Below are 23,228 nucleotides of genomic sequence, written 5' to 3'. Positions count from 1 at the left end.
TCTTAGCTCACTGCAACCTCTGCCTCCTGGGTTCAAGTGATTCTCCTGCCTCAGCCTCCCAAACTGGGACTACAGGTGCTGGCCAATTTTTGTATTTTTAGTAGAGATGGGGTTTCACCATGTTGGTCAGGCTAGTCTTGAACTCCTGACCTCAGCTGATCTGCCCACCTCGGCCTCCCAAAGTGCTGGGATTACAGGCGTGAGCCACTGCGCCCAGCCTGATTTTTTATTTATTATTTATCTAGTTGATTTATTCTGAAACAAACAAACAAAAAAACACCTTAAGACAGGTATATTGATTTATCCTGACACCAAAACAATACCTTTAACAGGTCCAGAAGACATACATAACTGACCACAAAATCACCACAAAGATGACTTGAAGAGATTCCAAAAGTGATACACGCCATTGTTAATCATGGTGAAATTAAATCAGATATTAATACAAAACCAGAAAACCCTCATAAACAACCACTGAGTCAAAAAAAAGTTACTGAAAAATTACAGAAGATCTAAATGAAAAGCTAAAGCAATGCTGTTAAAAAAGAAAATTTGTAGAATCCAGGAACTCCTTTTTTTTTTTTTTTTTTTTTTGATACAGGGTCTCACTCTGCCACCCAGGCTGGAGTACAATAGCACAATCATGGCTCACTGCAGCCTTGACCTCCTGTGCTCAAGTGCTCCTCCCACCTCAGCCTCCTGAGAAGCTGGGACTACAAGCCACACACCATCACACCTGGGTAACTTTTTAATTTTTTGTAGAGACAGGGTCTCACTATGTTGCCCAGGCTGGTCTCAAACTCCCAGCCTCAAGTGATCCTCCCACCTCAGCCTCTCAAAGTGCTAGGATTACAGGCATAAGCTACCATGCCTGGCCCAAGAACTCCTTCTTTAGGGAAAAATAAAAGAGTTATCATTACCTAATCTAATCAATAATGAAGACACAAAGCACAAACATACACAAAAAATGCTACAGGGAGACACCTATATATAAAAAGGAAATTAAAATACAAGCAACTACTTTGTTCAGTTCTGTGCAAAAATATAAACACTATGATTTTATAAGAAAATATAAATGACCAAAACCTGAACACAGAATAAAACAGAACCTTTAAAAGGTCAATTTCCAAAGAAATAAATAGAGGAAGTTTGCAAAGAGCTTACCCAGAAAAACATCAGCTACGGACATATTCATAAGTTACTTCTGTGAAACTTATAATGACCAGGTAACTCCAATGAGACTCAAACTCTTCCAGTGCACAATCATAGGAAAGCAAGGAATTTAGCATGTAATAAGAAAACCCCACAAAATAGCATAGACAAAGAAAATCAGTGACCCATAGAAATACTGATATAAAAATCCTACATAAAATATTTGAATATAATCTAATATTGTATATAAATATTAATATATTCAAATGTCAAAATAATAGACTAATTCTAGGAACTGAAGAAAGATTTAATATGAAGAAATGTAAAAATATGATTTACTACATTAACAGGTCAAAAATAAATTATCATGAAGATTTTGATACATGTTGAAAGGCATTTAGTAAAATTCAACACCTAGCCCCTAACAAAACAAGAATGAGTAAATACTTCCTTAACTTAATCAAGAATATTCAAAGATGTCTGTGGCTGTCACTTTTCCTTAACACTCTGAAAAGGTAATAACCAACATAACTGAAATCATCATAAAAGTTGATAAGGAGTTTGCAAATCATGTATCTAGAAAACCCAAAAAAATCAGCTGATATGCTTTTTTAAGTAATTTTAATTAACTATATAGTTCAATAAATTCTTTGGGTACAAACTGATTTACTAAGATTAAAAGCATTCATATACAGAAACCAAAAAGACAGATGACTGAAAAGAAGACCAAACCTCAATTATTTACAACAGTAAGAAAAATAAAATTTCCAGGAAGAAATAGAATGACAGAATTTGTGTAAAGAAAATTCTGAAATGTTACTGATGCAAAGAAAAAAGATGAACAAATCGGAATTTTCATTACAATAAAAGTAGCATTTCACATTATTGGTGGAAAGACTGATTAATCAATGCAGGACATTGGGACAACTGGTTATCTAATCTGGGAAAGGAGATGGAGCCCTACCTTAGATTGTACCTATAAACTATAGATGGATCAGCTTTAAATATCGACAACAAAACCACACAATTGTTCAGCATGTGTGAAATAACACATATACAAGGAAGGAAATTCATTTTAGTATTGCTGGCAGCAAGAAACAATTAGAAATAATGTAAACATACATCTTAGGGGACTGGTTAAATAACTGATAATTGTACCAAGGATTATTATACAGTTTTCACAAGAAATGAAGCAATGTTATAGGTGTTAAGATAACATAAGCTCTGTATTACATTTTTTAAAAAATCGTGGTATAAGACACTACTATTTCTCAAAACTCTGTATAACTGATATGCACAAAAGAGTTCTAGAGCTTGATTCCTTCCACAAACTGCTAAGAGGGGCTCAGGGAACAAGGGATGAGAGAAGACTTTTTTCCACAGTATGCCCCTTGGAATTTCGTTTGCATCTATTAGCTAGACTATTTTAACTTTTAAAAAAGTAGCTACCATCTACCATTCCTCCAGCAACATACAAGTTTCCTGCTCCCACGTAAGCTTGCCAGCTTTAGGGAGATCCCCTCCTTCTTTTTCAGACTCATTATGGCTCTTCTTGGTCCCATATTCATCCACAGTGATTTTAAAGTCAGTTTGCCAAAATCCACAAAAATAGTTAAAGCTCCATAACCAATGTAAGAATATCCACTGACGAAATTGGCACATATGCTCATTTATTTATATATTTTTCTATGTCTTTAATATGGTTTTATAATTTTTATCCATAAGATTCTTACATATCTTTTGGGTTTTTCCTAGATATTTTAATGTTTCTTTTGAAAATGGAATTTTATTTTATATAGTATTTCCTGGTTGGTGGTTGCTGGTCTTTATTGGGCAATCTGCTTACCTCTCTTACTAGTTTCAGGTTTGTCTGTAAATTCTATTGGACTCGTTTCTTATCAAGCTGATTAGGACTTCTAGTAAAGTACACACCACAGGTAGTAATGGTGGGTATCCTTATCTTGTTTTGGATTTTGTAGGGGATTCTTATAATAGTTCACCATTAAACATGACTCTTGAGGATGCTTATTGGTAGACATATCTTATAAATATAAAATGATAAATATAAATGCAAATATGCTTGCTACAGGATTTTGGTGCATAACTTTTATTGAAGACATTTCTTTCCAGTTTGCTAAGTGTTTTTTTTTTAATGGCACTGCATTTTATTATTCCTTCATATATTTTTATCCACAGACTGTCACCACACAATGGGTTTTCTTAGCCACTAAGAAACAACCATAGAGCATGGATTAACACACAACACAAGAAAAGGTCTGCTTTGTTGTTAGTCATAGCATGTTGGGCTCAACTTTCTTAATTCAAAGTGAAATGAAGTCAGTTAAAATGATATATTCTGGTCATTTCGTTCTCTATCGCTGGTCTTTGAGGGACTAAAAAGATGTCTGCCGTGAAGAGCAGGTTGGAATCAGGGAGCCCTTTCATAGAGACAAAGGTCGGGAAAGGGTATGGCTGAAGGATTAGTGGCAACTGGAACACATGAATGACAACAATGCAAAACTAGGTGCTTCCTTCTATACTGATGCACCTTGAGAATATAACAAAGGAGTTAATAACTTTGTTTTCTGGATGGAAAGTTTTGAGTTTAGGTAAATTAGAATAAAGAAGAACTGATCTAGTATATATTAAAAGTGTCATCTAAGGGCTAAGAACATGTGTTCATTATTTATAACGGCTGTGTCAAGAAATACAAGCTCATAAAGTAATGTCTAAACTTGATGAATTTATTTTTTCCTGCTCACTCTATTCTTTAAATATATATATATATATAGTTATATATAGTTATGTTCTTAAGAAATAAGTTTGAAGAGATTCACACCTGTTTTTCTTCAAAAGTAAAGCAAAGGTTAGAACTGAGCCAGAACCCTGTAAATAACAGAGGAGCACTGGGGTCCTACTACGCATTACAGGCCAAGTATATTTGATAAGGCTTAAGATTTTCTAGAATTAATAATAAACTCTGAAGGTTGATTTATATGACACCTCAAATATAACAATGGTCAAATTCATTATTCATTTTCTTAGATCATCACTCAGGCAGGTCTGCATCATGTGAAAACACATTTGCTAGTATTCAGGTAAAGGATACTCTAGGTCTCACGTTTTCTTGTAAACTGCTTAATCTGTAACGAGAACTTTTCTTCTTCCAATAAAGAGAGAACATAGCAATTTGGGTTTCAGATACACTGATAAGTGGCCTTCTAGTCCGCTATTCTAATTTCACTTAATACCGTAAGTCACAAAATGGCATGTAAATGTCTAATATTTAAGTATACACTCAATTTCTCTGAACTTTTCAATAACTTCCTCATTTTCTCCCACCCCACTCCATTCCCACAACTTTCCACCATCTGGCGCCCCAGAGCGCTTCCCTCTCTCCCAGGGTGTGAGCTTCCATGGGTTGCTGAGCACTCAAGAGCCTCCAAGCCACAGGCCATAGAAGCCTACACTGTTTCCCCTCCCCAAGATCATTCTGAAAGTTCCAAGGCAAATACATACATTTATATAAAATATATAGAATGTGTGTGTGTGTGTGTGTCTGTGTATTTCATGGTAACAGCCACTGATTTAACATTTTTACAAAAGTAAGGAATCTCATGAGTCATAATTTGCAGAAAGTAATCACCTATCTTTAAGCCTTCTAACAATGATTCAATCTCAGAAACTTCTGCCATCTCATTTGAAATTAATATATTGGAAAACGAGCACAATAAAAACAGTATAAAAACAGCCACAACCAGTGGAAGAACAAATCACCACAGAATGCAGTGATGTGCTTTCTGTCAACGAAAAACATAACAAATGCCTGTGATGTCTTCTCGTCCCTCATAAACGGTTCACACCACTGTGGAGTCTAGAGGCCGTTTACAATGTTGATGGTATCATAAATTTATTTTAAGTGTATTCTAGGTAATCTGGATAAATACCTTAAGACTTAGGACTGCCCCCCCAATTTCAGTACCTTATGGCCCCCTACTGGCTCAGTGTACTAGCTCAGGGGGCTGAAAACATCAGAATCATAAAATTTGACACAGAAATTTAAATGAATATTGATCTAGTATCTTGATGTCAAAAGACTTTATGAGTATAAAAGCTATGGAAGTATAACAGGAAGAGATCCAAAATACCTGACTAGATTAGAAATGTTGAATTTCTTTTTTTTTTTTTTTTTGAGACGGAGTCTGGCTCTGTCGTCCAGGCTGGAGTGCAGTGGCCAGATCTCAGCTCACTGCAAGCTCCGCCTCCCGGGTTTACGCCATTCTCCTGCCTCAGCCTCCCGAGTAGCTGGGACTACAGGCGCCCGCCACCTCGCCCGGCTAGTTTTTGTATTTTTTAGTAGAGACGGGGTTTCACCGTGTTAGCCAGGATGGTCTCGATCTCCTGACCTCGTGATTCACCCGTCTCGGCCTCCCAAAGTGCTGGGATTACAGGCTTGAGCCACCGCGCCCGGCCTGAATTTCTTTACGACACAAACATCTGAAACTCATTTTTTCTTGCCTCTGAAGCAATTATCACTAATTTCCATTCTGTAAATTAAAAGAAAACAATAAAAAGGAAAAGCATTTATGACAAATATGACAAAAAGTTTATATTCTAAAAATGTGAAACTAAAACAACAGGAAAACAATTTTTCCCTCTTAAATCAGCAAGATAATTAAAATAATTATTCTCAATGCTGGTAAAGAGGCATCAAGACAGTCACCCTCAACACACCGCTATTGAAAGCACTTTCTAGAAAGCAGTCCAGCATCACACACCAACAACCTTACAGATAACCCTATCACTTGACAGCCATTCCATTTCTAAGTAAATGACTTGAGATGGAACAAGACTTACGTATTAACAGAAAAACGTTTCCAGCCAGAAGTGGTGGCTCATGCCTGTAATCTCAGCACTTTGGGAGGCCAAGGAGAGGAGATCACTTGAGCTCAGCAGTTCAAGATCAGCCTGGGCAATACAGCAAGACCCTGTCTCTAAAAATATATACACAGACACACACAGACACACACACACACTAGCCAGGCATGGCAGCACATGTCTGTAGTCTCAGCTAACCCTAACTCGAACCCTCCTCTCCCTGCCAAAACCTCTGTTAGAGTGTTTTAGAAAAGGAAATGGTGTGTATTCATCATTCCTATGGGCCAGGGAAGTGGTGACCCTTTTAGAAAATCTGAGGTATTTTCTTAATTAGCCAGGCATGGTAGTGTACACCTGTAGTCTTAACTACTCAGGAGGCTGAGGTGGGAGGACGAGCCCAGAAGGTCGAGGCTGCAGTGAGCTGTGATCACACCACTGCATTCCAGCCTGGATGACAGAACAAGACCTTGTCTCAAAAAAAAGAAAAAAATGTTCCCCACATCATAAAATTTTATAGTTAAAAAAAGTAACTAAATGTTAATACTAGTAAAATAAGTTAAAGTATATCCACTTTATAGAATACTATGCAGTTAATAATATTAATGTTCCAAAAAACAATGTTGTGGCAGGCCACGGTGGCTCAGGCCTACAATCCCAGCACTTCAGGAGGCTGAGACAGGAGGGTCACTTGAGCCCAGGATTTTGACACCAGCTGGGCAGCGTAGTAAGACCCCATCTCTATAAAAAAATTTAAAAAATTAGCCAACCATGGTGGCATGCACCTGTGGTCCCAGTTAAGGAGGAGGCTGGGCCGGGTGCGGTGGCTCAAGCCTGTAATCCCAGCACTTTGGGAGGCCGAGACGGGCGGATCACGAGGTCAGGAGATCAAGACCATCCTGGCTAACACAGTGAAACCCTGTCTCTACTAAAAAAAATACAAAAAAACTAGCTGGGCATGGTGGCGGCGCCTGCAGTCCCAGCTACTCCGGAGGCTGAGGCAGGAGAATGGCGTAAACCCGGGAGGCGGAGCTTGCAGTGAGCTGAGATCCGGCCACTGCACTCCAGGCTGGGCGACAGAGGGAGACTCCATCTCAAAAAAAAAAAAAAAAAAAAAAAGAAGGAGGCTGACGCGGGAGGACCACTTAAGCCCAGAAAGTCAAGGCTGCAAGAGAACTGTGATTGCACCACTGCATTTCTGCCTAGGCGACACTGTCTCCAAGAAAAACAACAATGGTGTGAGAAAATGCTCACAGTGTATATAAGAAGGATAAGATTTAAAATTATATAAGCATATACATACTTACATGCATACAGAGAAAGAAAGAGAGAAAGAGACAGAGGGAGGGAGAGAGAGAAGGAGGGAGGGAGGGGAAGAGGGGAGAGAGGGGGAGAGAGGGGGAGAGAGAGGGAGAGAGGAGGAGAGAGAGGGAGAGAGGGGGAGAGAGGGAGAGAGAGGGGGAGAGAGGGAGAGAGGGAGACAGGGAGAGAGGGAGAGAGGGAGAGAGGGGGAGGGAGGGGAGGGGGGGGGGAGAGAGAGAGAGAGAGAGAGAGAGAGAGAGAGAGAGAGAGAGAGAGAGATAGTTCTGCTACCAATAGTAATTTATTGGGTTGTTCAGATCAATCCTTCCATCGAAAACTAGAAAAACCAAAGAAAAGAATTCATTTAGGAGTATCTGCCAATTCTGGAAAAGGCAAGTGAGAGCTTTTGACAATCACATGGAGACAGGGAGACAAAAACTGTTATTCAGGCACACCAAGAAAGGGAGCCTTGGCAAGAACACACAGACTAGGTTGTGATACTGAAAGGCTATGCTTAAAGCAAACCTAGAAAGAGCTTGGTCCGCATACACACTAAAAGGCCAGTTTCAATCATGTCAATTCCTGATTTGATAAAGGTGATTTGAAATTGGTGGTCCACCAGACACCATGATCCTAGAGCCTGTGTCCCTCTAATCTGTATTTCAAGCAGATACATGGCACACAGTTAATAAAAACACTCACATGGGAGTGGAAAGAACATGCAATATGCAAGTACCTATTTGTTTGTAAAGTCCTAGGCTAGAGTGTAATAATCCTTCTTTTCAGTTCTGTCCCACTGTCTAAATACCATGCACAGAACTACTTATCATGGACCTCCAGTGACTGACTATCTAGGAAAAATGCTAACAAGGAGAGGTGAAATATTCTAGTTTTCATAACACTAAAATATGAACCCTTTTCATAATTTCTATTTAAGCAAAACTGTTGAGTCTTAATTTCCCTTATTTCTGAATTAAAAATAATTTACCGTATTTGCTGAATATAGATACACTGTAAAGATTTTATGGGGATTAACCAAAAAAGTCCTTCCTTTCAATTATATTTTTGTTAATAGTAAAGGTATTATACTTTTTCTTTAAAAATTTTTCTCCATTATGATTACCCCAAATGTTACACTGTAAATAATTACTTTTGATTTTGATCTCTATTTATTCAGTGACCATATTTAAACTGGTAAAGTAAAACATTTAGTTATTTTAAAGCTAGGTAGAGACCTAGGTACCCCTTCAAATAACAGGCAAAGTTTTCATTTGGGGAGCAAAGAACATTTTTACTATGACATATATAACTACTTATTTTATTAACATTGGTTCCATTTTATAAAAAGGAAATATTTTTAATTTAAAATTTCAATTTCGGTCATTATGAATTATATATTTTACAGCTTGCTTGAATCTTTTTACATTATTAAATTAGACCTATCCCCAAATTTTACCAACTTTTTAAAAACTTACTTACCAGTTTATAACAATGATACAACTAATGAAAATGACATATCTGTGTAATGATGCAAAAATCACCATAGGTTCAAGAATAATGTAGTTGTTTCACATCTGAAATTGAAATATATTGTAAGTTTGATAGTCAATTTCCTTTGTAGTTGGAAAAAAGTAAAAGTAACAGCAGAGTACTGTTTTGGCATACTGTTTATTATATAACAATAACATTTCAATTAAAATTGCCTCTGAAATCTCAACCATGACTTCTCAAGACATAGGACTACACTCTGCCACCTGACACGAGCTTTGTAACTATTAGAAAATGGTTAGCTTTCTGAAAACCCTAAAGATTTCTTTCTGGTTTTAGTACTACTAGAAATAGCCACGCTTTACCTAGGCAACTGATTTGCTTCATGGACATTACTAAAATGTTGAGGCTTCTCCTTTCCGTTAGCTACTAGAAAATGGAAAGCCAAATCTGCAACCCATCCTCGGCAAGCTGTTGGGCTTTATAGAGGTATAGAAGTCTTTCTTATATCATATTAGCCTTACTTGTGGCTCTATTTCATATACTAAACTTCGTTTTCCTTTTCCTCATCCTGCTCATCCCCTTCTGATATATATAACCTTACTCTATTCTATATCTTTTTTCTAATTGCCCCCAAAATATATTTGAAACAAAAGAACTTCCAATGAAATATACCGTGTATACGTATTGATACACATACATGAATACAATGTGCACGGGGGCACACACATGAACTAAAAGCACTCCACCTTCCACTCTTTCTTCATGACGAAAGGGGGACTGTGCTTCCAGGACTGCTACGTTTACATGTTGCACTGGCAGAACTATTAATAGTTCCCCTTTTACTCTTACCCCAGTTTCAGACATTCTCTTCCCTTTTTCTCTGTTTCCCAGCAGTTGAAAATATGAATTCATCAATGTCTTACAATGAAACAGGATGTTTCAAATTTTTATATTAAAATTGAATTCCACTATTTGAAATATATTATACTTTTCTTCTTAATATTAATTTACTAGCCCCAAACTAAATCTAACCTTATTTGTACAATGCTTCTTAGTATATTAGTACACAATCTATATAAACACAACTCTAAGACAAAATTTCAATGATTACCAAATTTTATGATGTATAACCTACTAATTTTGTTGATGGATTTTCCTTCAAAATAAGTTAAAAATTATAATATGTCTTTTCAGATCATACACATCTTAAAAACCTCCATTTTCATTTTTAACTCAATTATAAAAAATGGTCATAATAAAATTATATACCTTATCCAGTTTGTTGGAGAAAAATAATTAAAAGCTAAATAACTAGGTTTTCTCTTTCAGTTCCATATAAAATTCCTCTTGATAACACTAAATAGAATTCTACTTACAACAATACTTAGCAGAAAAAATTTTCCATAGTATTACCAGAAATGTTTAGAAGCGAACAGCATGTGAATAATGTAATTTCCATGTAACTAAGATATCCTTTGCATTTTGATAATCTGGCACACACAGTCTTCAGTAGAAGAACAGAGAAACAGCCAAAAAGAAACAGTTGACTTAAATTATGATAATTATTGCTGAAATGAAATGAATTACCTAAAACAGTGGAGTGGGTCATCAATAGACCGGAATGTGACCGAGATACACATATCGGGGAACAGTACACCGGTGGTGAGCCAATGCCGAGCACTTCATCCTTCTCAGTTACATGCCCCGCCTTCCTGACCCTTCTGTGTCATCTGCTTTCCCCAGCAAACTTCCATGCCTCCCATTTACTTCTTCTTGGTTTAAATTTTTCAATTCAGAAATTACACGTATAAGAAATTATTTTAAAATATGTGTAGTATGAAGAACAAGACAAACACCAGTTAAATCACCTCCTATGTTAGGAAAGAAAGCGGAAACCAACTCTGACAAAAGCTCCTAGAATGTGCCCATCCTGGTGGCACTCACCCCCAAAGCTGGTTACCACTGTCCTGAATTTTGTGTTCACCATTTCCCCTTTTGTGTCTTTATACTGTTGGCCCCTATGTATACCTATCCCTTAAAAACATGCTGTTCAGTGTTGTCTGTTTTTGAAGTTTACAGAAATGGAATCATACTGCATGTATTCTTTTGTAATTTGATTACTTTCTTAATATTATGTATTTGAAATTAACCCATATTGATGTGTGAGGCTATAGTTTATTTTTACTGTAGTATAATAGTCTGTTATAGAAATATATGACTATCCATTCTACTGCCAATGATCACTATTATGGTGGCACTAGCCTGATTTTTTTTCACAACTTGAACATTATTTTTATTTTTTATAGTTAATGTTTTAATTTTAAACACGTATTTATCAAGTCTTTGCTCATTATTCATTCTTATATTTCAGAACTTTCACTTGAGATCATTTTTCTCTGCCTGATGTTAGCCAGTGAGAACTTCTCTTCTCTCAGATTGTATTTGTCTACAAAAGTCTTTATTTGAATCTCCTCCTTGAAAGGTAAAAAAATCTAGGCTGAGAGTTACTGTCTCTTGACACACATTGAAGCTACTATTTCACAGTCATTTGGATTCCAGTACTGCAGTTCAGAAGTCAATTTGTGAGTCTAACTACCACATCTGTATACATGATGTCTCTTAAAAAATCTACTGGCTACACTTAAGATTTACTCTTTCCCCATAGTAAATACTGTAGTTTTTACAATATGGCTAAATGTGGATATCATTTTAAATTTGGTCTGCAATGGGCTTCCTGGATTGAGTATTAGTACCTTTCAATAATTTCAGCAACTTTTTAGCCAGTATCTCTATAAATGTTGATTGTTCCTCATTTCCTCCATTACATCCCTCCAGAACTCTAGATATGCAGGTCTGTGAGTGACCTTGTATCTGGAATATATAGAGAGCTCTGTAACACTTCAGTAATACTGAAATAAAGTAACTCCATAAAAAAAATGGGCAGGCCGGGCGCGGTGGCTCAAGCCTGTAATCCCAGCACTTTGGGAGGCCGAGGCGGGCGGATCACGAGGTCAGGAGATCGAGACCATCCTGGCTAACACGGTGAAACCCCGCCTCTACTAAAAATACAAAAAGAAATTAGCCGGGCGTGGTGGCGGGCGCCTGTAGTCCCAGCTACTCCGGAGGCTGAGGCAGGAGAATGGCGTGAACCCGGGAGGCGGAGCTTGCAGTGAGCCGAGATCGCGCCACTGCACTCCAGTCTGGGCGACAGAGCGAGACTCCGTCTCAAAAAAAAAAAAAAAAAAAAAAATGGGCAAATGATTTGAATACTATGTAAAAGAATTTATAACTGGTCAACAAGCACATTAAAATATGCTTATATCAGGGAAATGCAAATTTCAACCACCACGAGATGCTAGTATAAATCAGGGATTGACTCAAACTTCTAAAAATTGACAATACCAGGTGTTGGAGAGAATGTGGAAAATTCGGAATTCTCATAGACTGCAGTTGGAAATGTAAAATAGTCACTTTGGATAATAGTTTTGCCATTTCTAATAAAGTTAAACATACACTTATCACATAGCCTAGCAATTCCACTCCTAGGTAGTTCTCAACACATATGCCTACACCTGTACATGAAAGGATATTGTAGCTTTTGCCATAATTGCCTCCTAATGAAAACACCAACCAGGCATGGTGGCTCACACCCGTAGTCCCAGCACTTTAGGAGGCTGAGGTGGGTAGATCGCCTGAGGCCCAGGAGTTCGAGATCAGCCTAGGCAACATGGAGAAACCCCAACTCTACCAAAAAAAAAAAAAATTAGCAGGGCATGGTGGCATACACTTGTAGTCCCACCTACTCAAGAGGCTGAATTGGGAGGACTGCTTAAGCCCAGGAGGTTGAGGCTGTAGTGAGTCGAGATTGTGCCACTGCACTCCATCCTGGTTAACAGGTGAGACCCTATCTCCCTTTTAAAAAACCACCTCAAATATTCCTCCAGTAGATTAACAAATGTTTAAAATTGTGGTATATCCACACAATGAAATACTACTGAGCAAAGAAAACAAATGAACTACCAATATACGTAGCAAACAGATCACAAAACGTGCTGATCAAGAAAAGCTGATCATGGAAAATAATATATTTCCATTCATATAAAATTCTAAAACAGGCGAAGCTAATCACAGTGACCGTAGGCAAATCAATGATGGAAGGGAGCAGAAGGCAGTACAAAGGAGAACAAAGAACTTTTGGGGTGATAAAAACTTCCTATAATCTTAATTGAGATAGTGGTTACACAGGGCATTAGTTTACAGAGGAAGGAAAGAAAATGACTTCAAGAAAACACAGCTGGTTAACAGCAGAGTTATTAGTCTGGTTTTATTAAAGATTCCAAGCTTTTTGTTAGAATGACTAGCTACAGGAAAAAAGCCTACGTTCACCTAGCACTCGACAAATACCGTTGCAGACTGTTGAGTGACTGTCACATGCCAGTCACTAAGTTCTAGGTGTTTGGGATACCCCATACCCAAACAAGATCCTTACTCCATACAGAGGTTGCAGGGGCACAGGGCACACAAATAATGGTACTGCTAATAAATAATTTAACTATATGCAATGCTGTAAGGGCCCCTAAAACATCTCCCAAAAGAGTTTTTGATTTTCAAGTTTAAATCCTAAAGAAAAAGGCAGACTGACTATGGAGTGAAACATAAAAAGGTAAAGTAGATCCTTACCTACCACCTAAAAAGGGAACTACAGATGGATTGCAGACCTATCTGAGAATGATAAAACTATACAATTAGTAAAAGAAAATGTAGGGAATATTCTGTGGCCTTCTTAAGGAGAAGGACTTCTTAAAAGAAAATTTCAAAAGGATAAAACATTAGGCAGAAGAGATTGAATATGATCATTTCAAAATTTGAAATTTCTGCTCAAGAAATAAAACTATGGAAAAAGGTAAATAAACAGATGACAGAATGAGAAAAGATGTTTGCAAAGCATAAAACCTATAAGGGAATTAATATTTAGAATAAAGAACACCTGTAAATCAACAGAAAAAGACAGTAATTTCCCAGTGGAAAACAGGCAGAGAATAACAGGGACCCACAGAAAAGGAAACCCAAAACCTTGTAAGAACACCAAGAGCTGCCTAAACTCATGAACAGATAAAGAAATGCAAGTTCAAACATCCAAGTGACAAAATGTGGGCAAATGAACAGCATTAAGCAAATGCAGATATGCAGGAAAATAAAACTCCTTGTGCACAGCACTACCCAGCGTGAAGATGGAGGTGGCCCTTCTCAAGAGCTCAGTCAGATTAGGCACCTATGTGCCTACCCTGAAATCAGGGAGGAATTTCTGCTTCCGGACAGACAGACCAACAAGTTCCTTATAGTGTCATCTATGGTACTGAAAAGTAGGGCAAGGCATAGTAATTTATGGTGGAAGGAAACTGAAGACATCCTAAGTGTCCATGGCAAGGAAATAATTCAAAACATGGGGAAAAAACAAGGAGATATGTAGCACAATGAAAAACTTGAAAACATCCAAGTTATTCTAGACCGTAACACTGGCAGCATGATGGTCAGAACGCAGGCAATACTACAGGGCTGCAGTAGCAGCTAAATGATATCATGGATACAAAATGGAGTCCAGTACCTCACATTTAATACTTTACACTTTACCCCCTCGAAGCTCTCGCCTCATTCTTTTTTTGTATAACTGGAATATGTAGTGCTGCTATAAGAATTTAACAGATGACACATGGAGGCATCGTGAAAGCAGAGTGGAAAAGCATGGCCTGCAAATCACACAGATCCAGGTACAGACACCTGTTCTGCAACTGACTAGTTGTGTAACTTTGGACAAGTCACTTACCCTCACTGCATCTCGATTTGCTTATCTATGAAGTAAAATTAGTAAAGTCAACCCCATGCTGTTGTTTTGAGGGTAAATAAGAGAATGTAAGTCATAGAACAAATATTCATTCATCTTGTTTCTCCTCCTTCCCAGCTCATACTACAGTGTGGTCTCACCAGATGAAACACTGTGCGTTGTGCAACCACTACAAATAATAACTTATGGTGGCCAAGCAACGACATGGAAAAAGGTTGAATGCTGCTGAGACAACAACCACAAATAGGAAAATGAAAGGGGAAAAGAAAATCAAAATGAGTATCTGATTTGAATTCTGATAGAGAAATTATAGAGGGTTATTTTTCTGTTTTCTATTTTCCAAGTATCTTGTAATATGTTTATGTTACTTTTAGAAATAAAACAAAATAATTCATGGCAAACAAATATTTCAAAATTGCATGGAACAAAGAGCAATACACTTCAAAACCTAAAATAGCATTGTTATGGCTCCTTCATCAATGGAGTCATTTTAATATTTCAGAACACATTCTGAAGCACTAGGTTCTTCCTAATTCTAACACGTAACCTGGGATAAATAATTTACCCTGATAGCCTCATTCCCTACCCATAAGGTGGGGCTAACTTAAACTTCACAGTTGTTGTGAGGATGAAATGAGACAACATGTTAGTTCCATGTAGATGATCATGTTTTGAAAACTTCAAAGTTTGCAAAGATATAAATACAAATCCATTAAAATACCAGAAGGAAACATTTAATGGTTAAGAGCTTGGACTCCAATATCAGAGAGACCTGTATTAAACTTTTAGTTCTGCCACTGACTTTGGGCCATCCATTTTACCTTCCTAAGCTTTATCTTTTCAGCAAAATGAGACTCATGACAACATACCTCACAGAGTTGTTGTGAAAATTAAATAATTATATAAAGTCAGTGCTTTTCACAAAATGACTAATGTTATCAATTATTATAACCCTCCTTCAAACCACTTCTACAGTTTACACAGCTGAATATTATTACTAAAGTCCCAATTACTGTGCCTCACACTAAGCTACAAAGAGAAAATATATATACTCTACCCTCAAGGTGCTCACCATCGAAAGGATGCAGAATGCTCTTCAAAGATCCTAAGAGACTAATAAATAATAAAATCAAATAGTGTATATATATTACTTTTAGATATATATGTGTATATATACACATATATGTACACACACAATATAATATATAATATATATGTATGCATGTATGTGTGTGTGTGTATATATGTGTGTGTGTATATATATTACTAAGGAAACAAAGAGAAAGGAAAATGGGTCTGAATAAGGAATGTCTCAAAAATCTCAAAGGAGATTTGAGTTGGATCCTAAAAGAATGGGTATGATTTTGCCCACTGATGAAGGAAAAACACAAAATGAAGAATCCATAAAGTACTCAGGCAATTGAGAACAGTCTCATTAGATGGAACACTGAGTAGGGAGACACTGGGTATGAAAAAAAGAAAGAAAAGTCAGGGTCTCACTGTAAAGAGCTTTGTACAAATGCCTTGCTCAGGTATTTGGACTTTATCAATAATGAGGAAATCAAAACAGAATTTTAAGACCACAATCAGACCTAAAATTTAGAAAAATAACTGATAGAATTAGGTTGACTTAAAGGTGTCAGGAGATAACACCTGAAGGAGGAGTCTGGGAAGGGCGTCCCAGGCGGAGCATGGGAAACACAGATCTGAGGGCCTGCGAGAGCCCAGCCAGTGCATAAGGAGAGTGGGGAGTTGCAGGAGGGTGTGCAGAAGAGGGAGGCCAAGACAGCAACACCTTTGCACAGGAATGTGGACTTCACGGGCAGCAGAAAAATGTTTGCAACAGTGGACCTATTGGTCCATTATCCTGATGATGTTTTTGAAAAGCATCTCTAACACCAATGATGGGAAGAAACAGAGACTAGCAAAGCTGGGGACTGGAAAAACAGGCAAGGAAGTCATAAGGATGAAAACCCAGGCCAGAACAGAGAAGAACAGATAGACTCGAGTCAATCCAGCCGCGGTAGAAAAAAAAGACTGTTTTACTTTTACCATTTCTACATTCAAAAAATATTTGCTATTCCCCTCTCGCTACAGGATAAAAATTTCAATGCTAGCATTAAAGATCCTGCTGGTCTAACTCTTTCTGCCTTTTTATCCACTTTTCTTTAAGCCCTACAGTCCCCCTCTGCTTGATCCAGATAGTCTATGCTCTGACTCGCCTCTCTACCTTGTCGAATCCCATCCAACTATCAAGACCTAACTATTTCTGTACCCTTCACGACGCATCCCAAGCATTCTCACAGTGACTGTCCCCTCAAATAAGGCCTATAGTGTTGTAAACTGATAGACTCCAATCTGTGCTACTGACCCCCTTCTATTATTTTGTACTACTGTCTTATACTTTTATGTACCTTGTATGTCTCCTTCATAGACACACAAAGAAATGTGAAATACGTGAAAACAGCTAGACAACAACCCAAGGCGAGGTGAATGTCCTAAGAATTTGGCATCCTGAAAAAAACTCACTGTGGACTATACTTATTCAGAATCAGTTACTTCTTGTGTAAGGCCATTATTGTATAAAGTACAATAAAATAACAACAGTATACCTGCCAATCTGGTTTCATAATAAGATATGTAAGAAACACTAAATCAATATAGATGGAAATGAGAATACAATGAGCAATTCTGTGGAGAATCCTTGGGATTACATGAACAGTATAATACGAATCAATCGTTTTTTAAATGAACTTATTTCCAAAGAAGTAACTTAGGCAATGGCTATTCTCTTCCTCTCCAATAATTCCAGTGAAGGAACAGAAATTGACAGTGAGACATAGCAAAATTTAACTTAAGAAATAATGTGTACCTAGTTGAAACTTCAAACGCAACCTACACACGAAGAGGACTTACAGTTTGGGTTTATGTATATCTGTAGCGACAGGAAGAACTCCAGGAGAACTCAGAAATTTCAATGCCAAATATGTCACAAGAGGTCAGAGGTCACATTTTCTAACTGGGGTTTGACCCTAAAGTAAGCAATACAAGTAATTAATTGATGCCCTAATCTGAAATATTCACTTGAATGGGACTAGTCTACCAATCCAATGTTAGTTTAATCATACTAGTCACAGTGTAATCACCACTAGAAACACAAAATTAAAGTTGCCCAAGACAGGAAGGAAACATATAGGTCAAATACTTCAATTGCTTTTTCTAGTAGTCCATAATAAACAAGCTAACCTCCCTCAATCACACAGTCTAGCCAACAATGCCAGTAGAGACTAGTATAAAATCTGTACTTATTTCAAAAGTATGTCTTTAAACTGTCTTACTTAAAATTATTATAAACCTCTAAAGCCAAGTCATAATAGTCCAAATCAGATGTGAGTAATTTGTTTGGATTAAAGAAGAAAAGGAAGTGATATATGTAACTTGTTTTTAATGGATATTAAAATAGACATGGCATCTAGAGAAATAACATGACTATGAGTTATGAATCATACTGGGAAATTATTTTTTTTGAGACAGGGTCTCACTCTGTTGCCCAGGCTGGAGCACAGTGGCACAATCATGGCTCACTGTAACCTCAACCTTCCAGGCTCAACCCATCCTCCCTCCTCAGCCTCCCGAGTAGCTGGGACTACAGGCGTACACCACTGCACCCGGCTAATTTTGTATTTTTTGTAGAGATGGGGTCTCACTACACTACCCAGGTTGGTCTTGAAGCTCCTGCGCTCAAGGGATCCATCCGCCTCAGCCTCCCAAAGTAGTGGGATTACAAGCGTGAACCACAGCACATGGCCTCATATTGGGAAAGTCAGTAATTAAAAGTTTAAATGTCACTTCTGTTACTGATTTTGTTGTTACATGGTTCTTCATCCTTTACTTCTTGATGTATAATGTGTAAAACGAGGGCTAACATCTTAGGCATAAAAATATTTTATAAATATTTAATATTACTGTTAAATAACTTTCAAAAGTTTATTATGATACCTATTCAAATTACACAAAACTGATTAATTCACATGTGCTAGCTATAATTCAGCATTTACAGACATTTAAACTGAAAAGAGAAGCTACTATTGCCTATGCTTATCTTCACACGTAACCCTCAACTTACTACTGCATTTTCTTCTTTATGATAAAATGACTAATTTGTTTCCATTTTATAATGCTTAAACATCACAAATATCCTCCAGTTTCTAAAAATGTAAAATGTTTTCGCTGACAGGCCAAAATTTATTTGTGCTTATTTAGCTCCCAAATGAGGTCATCTATAGAATTTCATATTATCATTAAGTCAAATTTGTAAATATAGCTTTAAATCAGAGGGACAGTTTCATTGTTAATCAAAAATCAGACTTAACCACATTTACATATTTTGATTTCAGACTGACCCTTTTAATATTTTCCACACCAAAATGTTGGAGCTTGTTAAAGAAGTTTATCTTGGGTATGGTTTTTAAATATCTGAAATATTCAAAACATCTTAGCAGTGATTATCTAACTTACAGTACCTTCCCTACTACCTTCTTGGATACAAGACTAGCAGGTTTGTTTTGTTTTGTTTTGTTTTGTTTTGGTTTTGAGACAGGGTCTCACTCTGTCTCCCAGGCTAGAGTGCAGTGGCACAATCACAGCTCACTGCAGCCTTGATCTCCTGGGCTCAAGCGATCCTCTCTCAGCCTCCCAAGAAGCTGAGACTACAGGCACGCACCACCACGCTTGGCTAATTTTTTAATTTTTTGTAGAGATAGGGTCTCACTATGTTGCTTAGGCTGGTCTCAAACTCCTACTCTCAAGCGACCCTCCAACCTCAGCCTCCCAAAATGCTGGCATTTCAGGCATGAGCCACTGCACCTAGCTGACACCAGCAGTTTTTTTAAAAGGAAAATTAAAAGAATGTGGGGAAGAAAAGACTCAGAACTCTCCTTCTTGGGCAGATATCGTGACAACTAATGGGTGACTACTGTTAGGAACTCCAAAGTTAAATACCATCACAATTAGATGGAATACACATTTAGAACAGGTAAGTTTTCCTATTTTGTTACAGAGATAAGAAAATTATTAGTCCCTAACAATTTAATTAATTATGAGGATCTGAGACTTAAAATGGCCACAAATTCAACTCGTGGGATTTCTTTTTTTTTTTTTTTCCGAGACGGAATCTTGCTCTGTCGCCCAGGCTGGAGTGCAGTGGCGTGATCTCAGCTCACAACCTCCGCCTCCCAGGTTCAAGCGATTCTCCTGCCTCAGCCTCCCAAGTAGCTGGGACTACAGGCATGCGCCACAATGCCTGGCTAATTTTTGTATTTTCAGTAGAGACAGGGTTTCACTACGTTGGCCAGGCTGGTCTCGAACTCCTGACCTCGCGATCTGCCTGCCTTGGTCTCCCTAAATGGTGGGATTACAGGCCTTAGCCATGGCGCCTGGCCAGAATTTCTTCTTTAAACTGCAACCCAAGTGTTGCTATGTTAAGAATCCTGGCCGGGCACGGTGGCTCACGCCTGTAATCCTAGAACTTTGGGAGGCCGAGGCAGGCGGATCACAATGTCAGGAGATTGAGACCATTCTTGCTAACACAGTGAAACCCCGTATCTACCAAAAATACCAAAAAAATTAGCCAGGCGAGGTGGTGGGCGCCTGTAGTCCCAGCCACTCGGGAGGCTGAGGCAGGAGAATGGCGTGAACCCAGGAGGCGGAGTTTGCAGTGAGCCGAGATCGCTCCACTGCACTCCAGTCTGGGCGACAGAGCGAGACTCTGTCTCAAAAAAAAAAAAAGGATGGTGTGTTTGAATATGATGCTGCCATTTATTCTGATGTGTCCAGTGCAGTATACAAACACGGAGAACACGCCTTTGATTTACCTTTGTCAGAAGGAATTATTTATTGCTTTTGAACTTCAGAAAATATCCTGTGCCTTTAAAAACTTTTTTTTTTTTCTTTTTGAGACCGAGTTTCACTCTTGTTAACCAGGCTGGAGTGCAATGGCGCAATTTTGGCTCACTGCAACCTCTGCCTCCCGGGTTCAAGTGATTCTCCTGCCTCAGCCTCCCCAGTAGCTGGGAATACATGTGCCTGCCACCACGCCCAGCTAATTTTTTGTATTTTTAATAGAGACAGGGTTTCACTATGTTGGCAAGGCTGGTCTCGAACCCCTGACCTCAGGCAATCCATCCACCTCAGCCTCCCAAAGTGCTGATACTACAGGCATGAGCCACTGCCCGGCCCCTCCCCCCCATTTTTTTTTTTTTAAAAGAAAAATCATAAGATTGTTGTGAGATGGGATGATGATGATGGTAACATAGTTTTTTGTGGTTTTTTTTGTTTGTTTGTTTTTTGTTTTTGAGACAGTCTTGCTCTGCGGCCTAGGCTGGAGTGCAGTGGCACGCCTCCGCCTCCCGGGTTCACGCCATTCTCCTGCCTCAGCCTCCCAAGTAGCTGGGACTACAGGCACCCGCCACTGTGCCCGGCTAATTTTTTGTATTTTTAGTAGAGACGGGGTTTCACTGTGATCTCACTCTCCTGACCTCGTGATCCGCCCGCCTCGGCCTCCCAAAGTGCTAGGATTACAGGCTTGAGCCACCTCGCCACCGCGCCCGATCAACATAGTTTTTAAATTTTCCCAAACCTACTAGACAGAGTTACTGGAAGAATACCAAATAAAACAAAGCAAAATGCCCTTGGACAGCATACACAGTACAAAATTAGGTCATAAGAACTCCTATGCATTCCAAAATTTGAGCAGGTGAGAACAAATCTCTGAGAGCTACAATCCTGATTGGTACTGATACCCTTACAGGAGAAAGAGAAGCACAACAGATACTAATGGAACGGAGTATAAGAGGGTAAAATACCCAACAGAGACACACTGGAAAGCACAGCAGGCCCACTTGATAATAGCACTGAAACTGGATTTTACACACTCCCATTTGCAGATGATTCATGGTAATTCATGAATTTGTGGTAAATTCTTAAGGAGCTAGAGCTTAATGGGGCCTACAAACACTCAAAATTAAGCAGTCACAGTTCCCTTCCAGGACAAAGCCCGGTATTACACAGAAAGGCTACAAATAAAAGTAACAAATACTGCTGCAATCAGTTGAAAAGACCCTCAGTATAAGAAAAGGTGACTCCACAAAAAACCGGGGAAAAGATGGAGAAAAATCTGGGAAATCTCAGGAAAAATTAAGCTCTATTTTTAGCACTTCGTAAAAATGGCGTAAGAAGAACTTTAAAGCCATAAATCTGGAAAGAGTATTCAGAAGCACTCTGCCCTGACACAAGTTTAGGAAAAGTGATTTCACGTGAGAATGACCAACAGAGAATGACCACAGCACATGGAACAGAATGACATCCTGATGGTTAGAAACATGCCAGAAAGATAAGCCTACAAAACAGAAGGAAGCTAGAATCTGCTGTCTCAAGACATGAGAAAAGACATGAAGAAAATGATACAAGGTAAACAAGCTATAAATCAGAAGAAAAACTCAGAATTCTCAGTTAAACATTTGAAGTAAATGGAAAAAAAAATCACTTCAGAGGTGAAGTCTAAACTAGAGGTACACAAAAATGAATATACACCAGATAATGTTACATAAAAAGAGGTTGCAATGAAGGAACATACTAAAAATCAAAAAGAAAAAAGATGAATTAAATAGAAAAGTACAAATACAGAAGACAGGAAAAGAAGATCCAACACACTAAGAGAGGCTCCAAACTAAATAAGGATGTGTGTAGATAAGAAAATAATAACATAATCATAACTATACGTGGTATATAGAATATTTAAGATTTTCTTATTCTAATAGCTGTGTATTTAATGTTGCATAAAATAGCTGACTAGATGAAATTCTAAAATTTTATCCCAGATGACGTCCCTGAGAACCATGATTCTCACCATGTCAGAAAGTAGATAAAGATTTTAGATAGATGAGCTAAGTAAATAAAACCCAGTAGCCACAAAGTTCAATGGAAAATATCAGCATGAACTCAGGAGGTGTTTTTATCTTTTAAAAGTATGTGCATTTCAAAATTCTGTCCAAAGGCCTAGAAAGAGACCCACCCAGTAGCGACACTGAGTAGCCAGGAAGTGCTCTTAAAATACATTTTAAAACTAAAAGAAACCAGAGCACCTGGGAGAAATCAGTGGTTCCAGACCTGGGGCAGGATATGTACAAGAGGATCCCGAAACATCTTGTTCCGTAACAAGCAGAAAGAAGTTCAGAAGCCAACACTGCAGAGGCTCCAACTGGTCAAAGATAGCATCAATAAGGGGTATTTTGAAAATGGACTGAAATACACGAAATGTAATTAAATGCATGAATTCCAAAGGGCAATTTGTTTCTAAATCTAATTGGTTACCGTTAAAGGATACTATTTTAAAAACTGCTAAATACATAAAGAGAATGAATTATTCTACTTTTCCCATATGAACCATACCACATGGTAACCAAATAGCAGATGATGGGAAGCTATGTCCTTATAGAAGTAGTCCAGTTAAAAAAGGAAAGATAGATTGGATGATTACCATTTGGCAGTCCTTAATTAGAGTTACTGG

At 38.1% G+C, this 23,228-nt stretch overlaps 1 protein-coding gene across 50 annotated transcripts in view; it reads right to left on the bottom strand.

Annotated features, from left to right (window-relative positions):
- ZMYND11 (zinc finger MYND-type containing 11) overlaps positions 1-23,228 on the bottom strand; it is a 117,396-nt gene that overhangs the window by 47,369 nt on the left and 46,799 nt on the right. For 15 of the 50 annotated variants that reach the window (XM_077945259.1, XM_077945263.1, XM_077945277.1 and 12 more), the window contains exon 3: positions 17,579-17,694. Coding sequence is in view for 19 of the 34 variants with exons in the window: in XM_077945249.1 (XP_077801375.1) it covers positions 8,809-8,873 (65 nt within the window). In the remaining 15 variants the exon portion in view is untranslated. 50 annotated transcript variants of the gene reach the window in all.

This window comes from Macaca mulatta, chromosome 9 (assembly GCF_049350105.2).
Source record: "Macaca mulatta isolate MMU2019108-1 chromosome 9, T2T-MMU8v2.0, whole genome shotgun sequence".
NCBI classification, from domain to species: domain Eukaryota; kingdom Metazoa; phylum Chordata; class Mammalia; order Primates; family Cercopithecidae; genus Macaca; species Macaca mulatta.
The sequence above is the reverse complement of the archived record's forward strand: the minus strand, read 5'-3'. Positions and strand labels throughout refer to the sequence as shown.